At 33.0% G+C, this 15,412-nt stretch overlaps 2 protein-coding genes and 1 long non-coding RNA gene across 5 annotated transcripts; 1 reads left to right on the top strand and 2 right to left on the bottom strand.

Annotated features, from left to right (window-relative positions):
• Positions 1-1,151: 1,151 nt before the first annotated feature.
• LOC100646437 (transcription factor stalky) lies at positions 1,152-9,591 on the bottom strand. 2 transcript variants are annotated; one of them, XM_003400645.4, is made up of 8 exons: positions 9,454-9,591; positions 8,417-8,572; positions 7,285-7,739; positions 6,625-6,871; positions 5,545-5,730; positions 5,213-5,462; positions 4,921-5,120; positions 1,152-4,838 (listed from the first exon to the last, which is right to left on the bottom strand). In XM_003400645.4, the coding sequence occupies exons 1-8, from the start codon at positions 9,589-9,591 to the stop codon at positions 4,704-4,706; spliced, it is 1,767 nt and encodes a 588-aa protein (XP_003400693.2). In that variant the 3' UTR covers positions 1,152-4,703. The 2 variants fall into 2 exon arrangements, with proteins under 2 accessions (XP_003400693.2, XP_012171655.2); XM_012316265.3 differs by having other exon boundaries at positions 7,285-7,736.
• A 577-nt stretch (positions 9,592-10,168) lies between these two features.
• Positions 10,169-11,755, top strand: LOC105666472. The gene is made up of 4 exons (XR_002308370.2): positions 10,169-10,310; positions 10,605-10,751; positions 10,856-10,917; positions 11,075-11,755. It is a non-coding gene; the product is annotated as an uncharacterized LOC105666472 (long non-coding RNA).
• LOC100643059 (thioredoxin domain-containing protein 11) lies at positions 11,622-15,359 on the bottom strand. Of its 2 annotated transcripts, XM_048411725.1 has the most exons (11): positions 15,148-15,359; positions 14,695-14,905; positions 14,389-14,619; positions 14,095-14,301; positions 13,781-13,978; positions 13,468-13,711; positions 13,272-13,383; positions 12,905-13,202; positions 12,598-12,828; positions 12,320-12,513; positions 11,622-12,256 (listed from the first exon to the last, which is right to left on the bottom strand). In XM_048411725.1, exons 1-11 carry the CDS (start codon positions 15,357-15,359, stop codon positions 11,758-11,760), a joined length of 2,637 nt encoding a protein of 878 aa, XP_048267682.1. In that variant the 3' UTR covers positions 11,622-11,757. The 2 variants fall into 2 exon arrangements, with proteins under 2 accessions (XP_048267682.1, XP_012171648.2); XM_012316258.3 differs by having other exon boundaries at positions 13,272-13,711.
• Between the last annotated feature and the right edge of the window lie 53 nt (positions 15,360-15,412).

The raw sequence follows: 15,412 nt of genomic DNA, 5'->3' as shown, positions 1-15,412 counted from the left end.
AATTATGCATTTCTTTGTCTCATATCATTTTTGTTTCTTATCCTCGAGACTTTCGTATACATTTGTTCATCGTGGACACGAGATGCTCCGTAGCCGCGATTTTTTTTTCTAAAAAAAACGGCCTCCTATGATTATCGAAGATTAACAACGAAGATGTGCACGTGGTGACGAAGCACCTCGGAGTGATCTCGCCTACTCTCGATCCATCGCTTTGATCTCACTCCAGCTCACCATTTCGGTAATTAATTATATACATATATCGTATATAATCAGACAGTCATTGACTATTTTTCTCTTCCTTTCTTCCTTTTTTCGTTTTTTTTTTCTTTTTTCTCGTACCCGTTAATAAGCGACTCGAATTTGAAGAAATATTATTAATAGTTCGTAGAGGCACACGTGTTTCGCGAGGGTGAGGAGAGAAGCGGATGGATCGAGAGTAGAAATCATTACAATAAGTGGCGTTTTCGACGCGTTAGTAACGTGCACGTGAGCATCTGTATTCAACGAAATCTCCAGGTGAAGGCACCTAAAGCATTGACCGTCCGCATCTCGTACCGCATAAAACCGAGTGTGTCTCGCAGAAAAGGTGGGAATAACCACACGCGCAGTGCCTGATCATTACTAGCTAACGCGTGTAATTGTTCTGTCTCTCATTTTACAAAAGATAAAAGAAAGAATGCAAAGGAAAGAAAAGAGAAAGAAAGAAAGGAAGGAAGAAGAAAAAAGAGAGAGCGAAACTCGTATAAAGTACAATGTAGAAACAATAAATTAAGCCAGTCGTTGCCAAGAAAAAAAAAAAAAAGAAAAAGAAAATGTCCTACGTTAACGTCGGTGCAAAAAACGGTGAATACAATAAATTATAGTTTAAATAATTATTCAGGGGAGGGTCACTTATGTAAAAATAGACGTACAAAACAAGGACGAAGGAAAAGGACGGGGAAAAATAGGAGTAGAAGGACACGGGAAGGACTCAAGAGGGAAAATTACTAAATAATTTAATAATTAAGTAAGACAAATCTCGCCATCGGGGATTCCTTTAAGTAGTGTTGGTTAAAACTCTTAACAGCTAAAGTCAAACGCGTAGAATACTGATACATAAAAAAAAATCTATAAGAAGCCTCAGCTATTTTTTTATTTCGTTCATTATGGTTAAAAAAAAAAAAAAAAAAAAAAAGAAAAAACGAGCCGTGACGAGTGGCGGTCTTGCAACTAAATCTTATTTAAAAAGGATCGTAATGTCCTCAAAGTTTATTGAAATTGATATATCAATAATATTAATATATTTATATATATATATATTTATATATATATATATATATATATAATAGCAATACTCGATTTCTCGATTCTAATAATTATAAAAAATATCCTCTAGTTCCAGAATTAGTAGAGAGCTCAAATCTAATTCTACTTACGCATCTACAATGGTAATAATAATAATAATAATAATAATAATAATAATAATAATAATAATAATAATAATAATAATAATAATAGTAATTAAAAAAAATATAAGGATAATAATAGTTATGCTTTTTTTGTTATTTAACAAGCTACGTCGAGCCAAATATTTATAACTGAGAGAAAAAAAATGCCTAACAAAATAACTGTCCATTGCTTTCACTTCTTTCTATCAATGTTATTTCATAAATAAGTTCATTCTCTTCACGTATGGTACACTTAAAAAAATGGTATTCTAAAATGTTCTATGAACAGAATTTAAAAAAAACTGGCGATCTATAGCTTGACCAAGAGAAGTCAAGGCCCTACGTACTTTAGTAGCTGATTACTTTCGTCCCTTAGTAAGATGTTTAAGCCTAAATGTGTATCACGTATCTTTTAAATAAGTAGTATATACCGCTTAAAAATAGAAAAGTTTTTTACCTATACGAAACTCACAGTTCATACAACTGATGTCTGTAAAAAAGACACTGAAATTTTGAAAGATATTTACAAATTCGTTTTACAATAAAAGTAAATAAAATATGTAGAATGTACACTTGTTAAAACTTATTTAAAAGATATGTTACCTCTCAACCTGCTTATAAAACAGGAAGTGTATCGAATACGTACTAAATGGAAGGATCATTTCGACGTACGAGAGAAAAGTTTAGCAATCTGTTATTTGGATCGCAACTATTGTGAAACCTCATCATAATTTATGCCTCTTCCTCCAATACTCGTGTTATCAATGTAAAGATACCACATCTTCAATGCCATTCATATTTAAAAAATATGTATAAAAGAATATTATATATATTAAAAATATAAAGAATATAAATTAGCTTTTGTTATACATTAAACCGTAATCGTTCGGAGATTTGATTGAAAATTCTAAAAAATATAAAATAAAATATGAATGTATTATTTATTTTCATAATCTTAGTATAAGTTAAAAGCTTAAAGACTTAAAAGTTTAAAAAAGGAAAGCAATAGCACTGATTTGTGGTATCATTCATACTCGTATAATAGCATAGAACACTGTATCTATGCATGTAGTACTTGTGTGAGTGTATGTGTAATATGCGTGTATCATTTGTGTTTGTGTGTATATATATATTTATACGAGTGTATCCATAAGGCTCCTTTGATAACGACTAAAGCTAAGTTGCTCCACTAATCACTGTAAGTGAATTTAAAAGCTCTGTAAAGCAGTGTATGCCAAGAGGTATCACTGATAAGAAGAGCTGTAAGAAGAGGGAGAAAAATAAAGGAGAAATATGTAAATGCTGTATATGAGGTTGTAAAAGAGAAAGATAAAACGTTAATTTTTATCATATGCCCTTAACTATACTCTATGTTACATAGACTAAATCTATTTTTGGCAAAGTTGTTTAGGTATACAATGTTAGATATAACGATACATGAGTAGATGCACTGGCCATCGTATTAAGTGGTATTTAGGGTTGCTTAATACCTGTTTATTAATGTGTGATCTGTACATTCTGGAAAATATAGATCAGTGATAACCCTTAGAAAAGCAAACAATTTTGTTTATCTACATCAAAATATCCATTGTTTTCTTGGCTTTTTTACAATATGAAAATAAAATTAAACAGAGTTAAGGAAGAAATTTAAAGGGAGACTGTGGAATATGTGAAACATACCTACAGCAATTGTGGAGCAATAAAATTTGTTATTTTTAACGTCTGGCATATAAATGAATGTTATCTAAGTATTAGTTCCTGAAATTTATGTATGCCGTCGAGAGAGCACGCAAACGAGTATTGTATGACGACAATCTATTCTACGTACCATCGCGTTTTTATTGCTTTCGGAGTCTTAGCTTATATGGTGGTGTGCTGCCTTGTCTATTAAGTACAAATCATCGACGACTGCATGAACAGTCGACAAACTTTTTCAATACGTAGAGAAGAAGGGAGGGGGAAAAATACGTAAATGGTAGAAAGAGTATTTAAATGTGTTTACACCGGCAGTCTCGTGCTCATGTAAAAAAGTATCTACATCATCTAAATTAAGATCGTATCTGTAATTAAATTATCTGCATTTACTGCAATAAGAGCTAAAAAGGGGAAGAGAAAAGAGATGAATCGTTGAAAGGCCACTAGAATATAATCTTTAAAAATGATACTGGCAAAACTGTAATGTGGCAAAGCTCAAGTTACAAAATATGTATCGAATATTTGTTTCTTTAGTAAATATTTGCCACATTGCAACCGTTTTTCTGTTCCATTGATTTCCTTCCATTTCTTCAGTTTGGATTAATAAGATTTCACTCGTTATTAAATCCAATTAAAAATAGATTTTGTTTACTAGTTAAGTTTAGTTGAGGGACGTTCGTTTTTTAGCTTGAATATTACGCAAAACAACGAGACAATTATGATTGTAACATCACTGACAGCTAAAAGCCCGTGGAACAAAACGGTTAAATTTTGTTCACTAATCTTTTAGTGACAAATCTTCATTTTTTGCTTCTTCTTCTTTATTTCTAAGCCTTCCCGAACAGTAATCTAGCACCGTTCTAAAAACTTTCACTGGTGACTGAATTTCTTACGTCACTAAGAAAACAGACAACGACCACCATTCCTTTTTAACGCGTAAAATACGTGCGACACCGAAAGAACAATTTGCGCGTGTATGTACAACGATCGCCCGTCGCTCTCTATAGCTGCAAGCGTAGAAAATTTTGTATAAAAATATTCTTCGTATTCGTATATATCGTGTATATATATGTACATATTTTGAATAACCACGTAATTAATACTGCGTATTTAATATCATCGTTCCTTCGTGCGCTCTGCACCACGGGCTTGGTAGCTCAAGGGATAAATACACATCCCAATATTCTACCACTTCAAATTTCTCGAGACCGTGGGAAAGAGGAAAAGAGGAAAAGAGAGAAAAGGAGAGTCCAAAAAAGAGAATCATGGACGAGAATCAGTGACAGAAAGGAGAAGGAGAACAATCTCGTCTTTTACACCCTGTGTATCACCGGACAGACTATTCTGTCTAGAGATTCTTTGTTATATATATATGTATATATATATATATATATATATATATATATATGTGTGTGTGTGTTTATATATATATATATATATATATACACACGCACGTATGTATATATATATATATATATATATGTATATATATATATATATATGTATGTACGTATGTATATATATGTATGTATATATATATATACCTATAACGAAGTCGTTTTGAAACTGGTCGAAGTGTTTTCAGTGTGCTTCTTCGGATAACGACGTCGCAACCAAATTCAATGGTACGTCCGAGACATTCTCTTCATCTCCTGCTTCAGTTTCTTCTGCCTCCGTGGATAAATGACATTGTTCTCGCCCTTCTGCCTTTACATGCTATTATGATATATAGATATTAAAAAGTTTAAACCTATTAGTCTATAAATTAACGTTCATCGAATTGTTTCATGATACTTACATGCATCATATAACTAGGTAAGGGAAGAGAATAATTAAGTTGAGCGGTAGGGGCTGGTGGATGGGCACCAGGTATACGTGGTGGCGTTAATGCAGCCATCATCAAATGGGGTTGAATTTGTCGCCGAAGAGCTGCCAACATATCCGCACTTTCTGCATCCATTTGCTCTGATTGTGGTGCCAAAATTGAGTCACCTTTTTCTGAATAAAAAAAGAAGAAAATATATATATAAAAAAAAAGGAACAAAATATTGGCAAAACCTATTAAATTATCAAGTGTATCTAATGCCTACTTCTATGCCTTGTCGGTTTCTCGCCTTTGGGTCTGCGTCTACGTGTATGTATCGTGTCCCTTCTCATGGTAACTGGACGATTTACTCCATGCAGTTTGTAATAGAGTCCACAAGCGTTACAAACCATTTCCCCCTTCATATTCCTTCTCCAAATGGTTGTGGTCATGGTACCGCAATTTGTACAGGACATATCTACCTTTTTCGCCATATTACCACTGTGTTGATCGAATTGTTGTTTTTGGTCCTCCACCTTAAAAAAAAAAAAAAAAAAAAAAAAAAAAAGAAAACATTTCGTTCTACCATAATATATTTCGTCATCATTCCGGTCGTACCTTTCCCTTCATTTTATTTGACCACGCTGTAAAGTCTTGTGCTTGCTCTTCATTAGATTCGTGTTGATAATTAACGACATCTGGACTCATTGGAGCTTTACTAGGATAACTTTGTTTTCTACGACACTTGGTCTCCTTCCGACCGATACTGGCAGGGCTTGACGGATTACTGTCCACGGATGTACCCTACAGATTAACAGATATTTTAGAAAACCATTGCATATTTATTATTGTTACATTTAAAACCATTCCGTAATTATTGCAACATTAGTTCATAATCGTGATAAATCGTAACGCAGAGAAAATTTATAATTCGAAATTTCCTGAATATACCTTTTTAACCTCCCGAAGGCTAAAAGTAATTTCTTGCAGGTACCCGTTATCAAGGTAAAAAGGCAATAGAACGGAAAATAGTACAAAGAATATTACAATCCAGTTTCTTATTATAGAATAAATTGAAGAATTTCTCATGCGGAACAAAACGCGTTTAAAAATCTATAGAAACTCAACTTATCTGAACATCTGTTAACAGTGAGTTGACATGGTGGACTTAGCGCTTATGGCCTATCACAAAGGGCTTCTCAGTTATCTATTATCTACAAGGCCTACCACGTTTCTTACCTGCGAGCAGATGGGACCTGAATAATCCTAAAGGGATCCCCCTTGACACCCAAGGGTCACCTGACCTGTCCTCTTTTCTATACCTGCAGTTCTTTTCTGATATTTGCATTGAACAAACTGCAAGGACTTCACATGGAAGAACCTTTATTTGCACGAAGATCAGGGTCAAGAAAGTATGAACATAAAAGAAAATAAAGATTTTCCATGTTTTCATAAATCTTAGTATTTTCTTAAGGTATAATTCCGGAAAAACAATTATCTTTTACTGCTACTATAATAACATCGTATATTTTATTAATATCTGACCGCGATTTATAGTTCGTAAATACATATATTTGGAAAATCCTAAAGGTAAATTGAGAAAAATTCCTAATGACATTTTAAAATAACCCCGATTCAAATACAGTAACAAAGATTTATATTATTGAATTAAAATATCATATCTTAAAGTGTACAAACCTTGTTTTCTATACACGAAACATTAGTACGATTGCTGAGTACAGAACAGTCGGGTACAGTACGTTCGATCGTTGTCCCCTGGGTGTCTCTGTAAAACCTAATTTGCGGAGATATTCTGTCCGAATCAACAGCAGTAATACCGATTTGTCTGTTGTTGATCAAGGAACGCAGTAAATTAGTCGCTTCACCAGTAAATCCATTATTTAGTTTGTCACCATTCGTCCTAGTAATCTCTAAACTCCTGTTGCTATATGAGAAGTAAAAACAAAGAATACATTCTTCCAATTCCAAAAAAGTCTAATAATGTAATAATAAGAATTCAGGTGCAATATGAAATCTGTAATTAATTAAGTTTTATCTTTAAAGAAACTCTTATCTCTAGAGGAACAGCCTGTTACAAACAGTAGTTACATTGATAATCCTAAGGTAAATATGTATTAAGCACACAAGATTATATTTGGATAGTCTTAACAAAAGATAATATAATCTGTCAATAAAAATCTATGTTTGAACTTTGAGATTGTATACATATAGTTTTATTAAATAAACAAGAACATATAAACAGAAACTACATTTATACATTACAATTTAGCTTTATGGTCTTATCAATATTGTATGATATAAACTACCCTGCTACCAAATTTTAAATTCTGTACTCACTTTGCTAATGCTTGCCACAACTTTGTTGTTTCTTGATCAATATTTGTATCTGAACAATTACTTTCTGGTGTATCCATTCTATTTACTGGACTGCGATTAGGGGTACTCGTTTTTGATTCTTCGTAATTTGTTTCTACTTTCATTCTTTTGTTAATGGTCATATCATAACCATTTTCTTCCCCCTCAGTATCCTGCTCATCTCGATCTTCTATTTCTAATCTGTCTGGATCAGAACTATTTGAACACGTATCATCTTCTGGTTCACACTTAATGTTATCATGCTCAGGCATGTCATTGGTGCATAACTCCAAATGATGTGTTTGAGTCTGAGGTATAACGTTTTGATTAATGCTGGCCGGAGAGTTAGGCTCCTCATTGAACAATGTTTTGTTCAATTGGAGAAATGACTGTAGAGGACTTAAGCCTGCTACTTTGGCAGTGGAGAAAGATTTCTTCTGAAAAAAAGCAAATAACTATTTACACTACAGGTTTATTTGACTAAAACATATGAAATACTTGAAACCACATATAAAAGAGGGCAGAAAAATAAAAATTTAATTTTAAATTATCACATTCATTTCATTCAATCCAGCACTATTATTAAAATTCTAGTAAGCAAATATTTTATTGATTTCTGCATAAATTCTCATCTATCAGAACAAATTAGAAATACTATTTTAACATTTGCACTTTGTACTTAATTATACTTAATTACAATACATTTATAAGAAAATAATTAGTTACGCACATATATTTTTCTGTTCTGCAATTATTATCAAATTGATAAGGTTAAAGTAGACTGCATTAAAGGAAACCTTGAAGTGTCTTACATAATTACTGATATATCAGGGCAGAGAAGCAAATAAACAGCAGGTTGTATGTGTTAAATGTGTGTTTACAATATATGGAATATACATGTGCTAAAGCACATCCTTATCTACAATCACATATTGCACATTTCCAGTTGCATCATTACTTAGAATGGAATGACTGCTCACTGATGCTACTGTGTTAAATTAAGTCTTACTCTTTTAACCAGAAAATAATATGATTCATATCATCTAATGACCCATGTCCCTATGTTCCGATATTCCTCTATCCATGGCATTTAAAAAAAATATTTGTTGACTACCTGATCATCGTGTGATGATAACTGCTTGGCATAATCCAGGTACTGTTTGAGTATGACATCAGATTTGTGTGACACTTCACGGAAGTTGTGCAGTACATCCAACTTGTACACGCACCGGTGACAAATGATTGGTGGCAAAGAATCTCCATCTTTTACCTGAATAAAATGCAATTACATCATTGCTTTTCTGATCAACCAATACATACTCAGTACCTGTGATAATAATCTTATTAGAATAACTCTAATTCATTTCTATAATATTTCCTATAGTAATAGTTACACATTGAAGTCAGTATGGAATGCAATGCCAATAATTACTACATCTTAAATCAAATCCCCTTAATCTTAATCATATAAACACAACTTTCAATATAAAAACAATGGAAGTAATTTTGTTTAATACAAATACGTAAAATATAGAATCGAAAATACAGAATCGCAGAATCCTAATGTCCTAATTTCAGGCAAAAATTTAAGATAAATATCAAAGAGGAATATAAATATAAAAACGGGCGATTTTTTTTCTAAGTAGGTTGAACGGAAGCAGAGCTTTTCTCCAGAAGAAGAGAGTGTTCATATATACGAGTGCGAATTACGAATAACAAAGATAAAGGAGAAATATAGGATAGAGTGAAATGTGACAGCGACTCGTGGAATCCGCGTGTGAAACCTGATAACAGGCCGTCTAAATAAGGAGCTGCTCCCCTCTCCGTGAGGTCCGCAGAAGCGAGGAGCACAGAGCTTATCACTGCCATTTTAAATCCCCCGTGAGTCGGCTTATCTCGCGGACACATCTCTTGCCAAACTTTCTCCCGTGGCACGCGCACACACACACGCACCCTTGAGATAGTAAGGTGAATAGAGATAGAAGACGACGGTGGAGAGAGAGCAGGCGTGATCGAGACGAGGTAAGAGTGATAGGAGCGCGCGTAGGAGAGAGGGAGACACGATGACGAGTGCGAGAACCACAGATGGTCGCGTCTGATTTATCTTCGTCTCGGCACGAGGACCCGGTGAAAACTCTTGACGAAACTCACCGTAATCGAGAGGCACGTCAATATCTTATCGGCGAAGTTCCGCTGGGCGCCTTCCTCTTCGAATATGGACAATTTGACACCGTCCGACGATAAACAAAGGCGACACAGCTCGTAGAACTTGGGCGGTACATCGAACATAATTGTGAGCTCCGGCTACGTTGCGCCTTGCGTAAAGCGCGAGTCATCAAGAGGTAGACTCTTTCCTTGGCCGACGTACTATCTTTCTCCACTGCCACTACGCGTTTAGCGACGAGGAAGGGTACACGATCACTTATCACAGTCACCGCCGCGGCTCATTGTCAGCGGCACAGTACACACAATCATACAGTTATGCTATCACATAGAGAGGAGACCACGAAGAAACAGAATGTTTCTCCGACTTCCTTTTTATGATTCTGCTCGCTGGGAGGCGCTGACGATTACTTCCATCTTTGAAGTTACTGAGCTTCACTGGAATCACCGGACTCGACCGATCAAATGCTACGCCATCTCCAGGCTTCTTCGGTCTTTCTGTACCGTGTCATCTTTTTTATGTATCGTTTATTAAGTAATTAATCGATCTTACGAATAGTAAGAAACATAGTTGATACTTCCGAATGTATAATTTGAGTTCAAAAGTTTGTTATTTGAATTATACAATTCGTTAGTCTTGTCACTTCTTTGTAAATTTTTCAAGCCTTTTCGTCTTGGCAACTGAGAAAGAGATGCATGTTCTAATTTTTAGATTACGACGTTTATCTTATTCGCGTAACAGAACTTCTTTCGCGTGTCTATGCACCTTGTAAAATATAACTGTACTTTCATATCGTGAATTATGAATTTAGGATACGGAAAATCAAGACAGATGCGTATCTATGGTACGTATTCAGCGAAATGATTTAAATACATTTATTAAATTAAACATCGATCTATCCTCTGTACCTATATATGAAGGATTGGAAAATTTATATCTTATACAAAATATATACGTTATTACTAATAGAATTGTATAAATGCTTAAATACAATAAGATTGTTAAGATTATTTTATTCTCGTAAGATCGTGGAAATGATCAAAATAACGATTCTTTAACTCAATGCCATATACTGATCAGAGATCAGCAATTAAATCGATAGAAGAAACGAGTTTCTTATCACGCGTCATTTTACTAGGAATTTCATTACATCGAATAAGTAGCCCAACCCATAAATAAATCAGGCAAACGGGGAGAATGACTAACGCAAGATTACGCGACCCATCGACCACTTTCGGCCCACGCTATTTTATCACATTTTTAATCCGATCTTCGTACATATAAGGTTGTGATACGATAAACATAAATTTTTAGTTTTTGTATAAATTCATCGTGTTATCAATAAATTTTGTACGATTAAAATATACAAAAATTTGTTTACCTTTTCAGATGATCACGATATTTGCAAGACGATATGAATTAATATTTTAATCGCTCGTTGCAATCATTATGTAATTATAATTAATTTGTCTACTCTTTGTTTTATCTATTTATAAACAAATAATATATTAATTTATCGTAATATCATTATATATACCAACATATAGTATTTATTCTTATAATATATAACAATATTTACACAAATGTACAAGTTACACACATTTTTAGGAAATGTATGCACAAATCACACAATGCCAGATGAAGAATTAAATTGATATTCCACATTAGAGAGCTAGAGCTTACTTAATTTTCTCTAAACATGTTACATTTTTAAACACAAATTTTGAAAGTTATAGTTTACTGCATATGTCATTTTCTTACTATTGCACATCTGCAGTAGTATGTTTTATTTCTCTGTTCTAACATTAAACGTCATGAATATTAATCAAAGGTGACTAATTCTAATGTACGTACACTCCCTGTATAGAATTATAATGTACTGGAAAAAATAGTCTTATCAATGTCTTACTATCTTCATTTGGACGACAGTTACAAATATCTTTTTCTTGCAAAATTGTTATAAAAGTTTAAATAAAAAATTATGAATATACATTTTTTACAAGTGTATGAAAAAAATTGTATACGCAATTTTTTGCAACATTCAGTAGGGAATGTTTTGTATCAAAGTAATAAAGAAATATTTTTCTAAAACATATCCATAAAAACAATGCAAAGATATTTAAATAAGTTGTGATACTCATTTGCACGCGACATATATAATTCAGTTGGATATATTTTACATTCATAACATAAAATGATTTGTGAGGTATATACTGTACATTTAGTACAAATTCATAAAAGGACTTAAGTAAAATAACATTCATTGCAATATATCTATCTGTAAATCGATATCACAATTCGCTTTTAATCATTGTCCTTTCAAGAACATTTTGTTCCTGATGTAACTCTCCCACTTGAGTACTATTTACTTTGTTATCTAACTCAAGTAACCTAATATTTTTATAATATTTCCTATATTTTTGTCTGATAAGCTTTACTTTGTGTTGATCTTCTCTGAGATCGATAGTGGAACCTAATATTAAGTGTATATCTTTAATGTGTGCCAACTTCAGTAAAATGACTTTTCTTTTATTTCTAGCACTTAATCTTCCCAGTAGAGTAATATGTCTTATTAATTTTCGATAATCTCGAAGCAGTTGTTGAATAATATCTAGACACAGCCAACGAGTTCGAGCGATGCACACATCTGGAACTATACGGGCTCCAGACTGGCAAATATTTACAAGCGCTTCAACATGCGAATCCCCATCCAAATTCGCTAAGATAAAATTCACAAGATTCGGTATTGTAACTGACAGAGAAAACGGATACACCGTGCTATCCTCTTTTCTGTAACGAAGAAGACTAGAGAACTGTTATAGAATACAATCACGAATAATCCATTATAATTACCTTTTGGCAGGAAAAAAAAGAATAGATGGGAATCGATTCATATTATATTCCCATGGTAAATCATTATTATCACCGTCTACTTTTACGAATAAAAGATGATCCATTTCGCGTAAATAATGAGCTACTGTTAAGTACACATAAAATATTGCGCTACAAAATGCACAATAAGGAGAGTGGTACATTACGACCACATCCTAAAAAAGATCATTAAATTTAATATTTTCTTTATGGTATTATCTTGTAACATTATAATATGTTCATTACTCTTCCCAATTTACCTTTGTTGGATCTAAAATAGTATCTAAGAAAGTTTCAGTTGTCAATTCTGGTATGCACACACTTTTTACGTCCTTTGTTTTACAACTAACTTTAGTCTTAAATTTTTGCACAAAACGTCTTGAATTATTAGAACGTAATGTGCGTTGTAAAAAGCCTTGGGTATAATTATTTATAAATTGTATAAGTGTATATCGACTAAAATCCTCCTGCATGACATATTGACTCTCATGCTAAAAAAGGAAGTTACGAAAATATAATATATAAAATATAAAATATGAAAATATAAAAATACACTCAAATACTTACAGCAACATCTAATATCACAACAGCGGTCTTATCCTTCTTACTTAAAAGGTCTATGCCCAGGCCTTCCGCGAAGTAAAAATAATGTAAACTATCGATCGCTATTAATGTCAAGGTTTTGTTAATTTTACACACTGACTTTGTTAAATTTATATTCGGATGTTCAAGATTATCTCGTGGAAATACAGGTTGATGATATCTGTTTCCTGTTATCCATCTTTTACATTCAGATTTTAAATATGCTTGTTTTACTACGTCTGCAGATCGTACATCCTCTTCATTTGTAGAAGACGCCGATGTTCTGTATTTTTTAATAAAAAAGTAAAAATATTAACTAATAAAGAAAATACAGAAACAATTCCTTTTATACCTCCTGGATTTAAAGTTGTCATGGTATTTTATTGTAGTAGGATCTTCGTTACAACAGATTTCATATGTCTGCTGTGGATTTTGTACAGCTGGAACTTTGAAAATATCTGCACCTTTACAGACGGGATAAAATTTATTAGTATTAAGTTTACAAACAGGCATTTCTCTTTTTGCATTATTTAATATGTTCTTTTTACATAAAGAACATTTGTTCATTACAACATTGACACAGCAACTATCGTTAATCCATTTTTGAATCGAGATGCTGGTAGTGAAATCGTTTGTTTGATTTTTGGTTTCCTTCAAAAGTTTTGCACAAAACGTATTTCGCTCCGAATGCCTCGCAATAGCATTGCGACGCTTGAAACTGAGACGCTGAATTATCTCCTTAGGTAAAACATTATCTTCACAATTATAGTACTGGAGCCCAATCTCTCTGATCTAAAAGATCAATGTAATTTTTATTAGATATCCTTTGAATACCGCGATTAGGTTTACAACGCTACGTACTAAATTGAAATTGTAATTTTCAGGATGCAAAGGATTACGAGGTGTGAAAAGAAAAAGTACAGGCCCTTTCTTTAAATATGGTGCTAATGTTAATGCTTTTACTCCAGGAGGTTGCAGCCATAGAACTGGTTGATGAATAGAATTGCTAATCCAATTTAATATGTTTTCGGAAGTCCATTCAGAGTCTTCTGGATACCTCTATACATTTGAATTCTCAAACTCATTTAATCGTGTTATATATACAAATGTTTTTACTTTATGTATCCAATGTATTTACCACTGCCCAAATATAAAAACTCTTTTCATGTACTTACTAGTGACCTGCCCCACATAAATAAATTTGCAGATGGAAATTTATAGATATTATATTCCGTTCCACTAGATAACGCACTAGTCACAACAGCAAAAGCCAATTCTCTATTAGAGTCTCCTTCCAATGTTCTTATGGCAGCTTTATAAAATTCTTTGTAGCCAGGAGTTTTATCTAACCGAGTAAAATTAAAATAACCTACTACCACAGCCTGCAATTACAATAACAAATAACTCATTGTTTTATAAATAAATATGTACACTAAGATCCAACATGTAAATTATTTATTTATACTTACATCATAATTCACACGTAAATCTGTTAATTGTTCTTTATGTGTTATCCTAACAATTGGATTCATGACTGTATTAAGAAATTTTATCATATATGACCATGTACGTATACCTCTGTATTCTATACCAGAATCCCTTGAAGGATAAAGCATCAGTACTGGGTAGCTTTGTACTTTGTTATACTGAGCTCTACATTCTGAGCTTGGATGCCAGCAATTAATAGCAGCAAAAAATATCTGGGGAACACAAAATATCTTAATCTTATTATTGTATGATTATAAAACAATTAATTATATACACATATTTGATACCTGTGAATGATAATATTGAGCAACTATTTCAAATTCTTGACGCACAGCTTGGCTTTCTGCATCCCATGGAGCATAATACATAACAAAACTAAAATCTGCTTCTGTCACTCTTTCTATCATAGCGCTTAAATGTCCTTTATAAAAATCTAAGACAATTGAACTTTGATTAAAAAATGGTTTAGCTAATGGAGGCTTTGATACCTTGGGAGCACTGCAATGAAATTAATCATCATATAATACAACATATACAATAATGACACATATAATACTATCAGATAAAAACAAGCATGACTTGTTGCTACTGTATTCGTACAGTATTGATACCATACTTTCAAGTTACGAAATATCTATTGCACAGTACCAAAATATAAAACCATGTTTAAAGTGAGATAACAGTATCACATTAAAGTTAATGAATTTTTAGCTAGAAAATCGTTATAACCTAAAACTTACGAACTATGGAGTGCAGCTAAGGTCAAGATAATTGCAAGGAAAAAATGAATAATTTTTCTAGCGTATGAGAACATCTTGCTGGTTGGTCTCTCTTTTATCACGACCTTCTGATGCGACTCTTTGGCCACGTCGTTACTTTTTGAATCCGGTATAGTCGTGTGCGAGTTATCACCATTTCTCGGCGTGCTTGTTTCAACTTCTTCTTTCAACATTATCCGTTAAACCAAAAGGAAATTAAAGGGAGGAGAATATCGTACGCTAAAGC

This window comes from Bombus terrestris, chromosome 14 (assembly GCF_910591885.1).
Source record: "Bombus terrestris chromosome 14, iyBomTerr1.2, whole genome shotgun sequence".
NCBI lineage: Eukaryota > Metazoa > Arthropoda > Insecta > Hymenoptera > Apidae > Bombus > Bombus terrestris.
The sequence above is the reverse complement of the archived record's forward strand: the minus strand, read 5'-3'. Positions and strand labels throughout refer to the sequence as shown.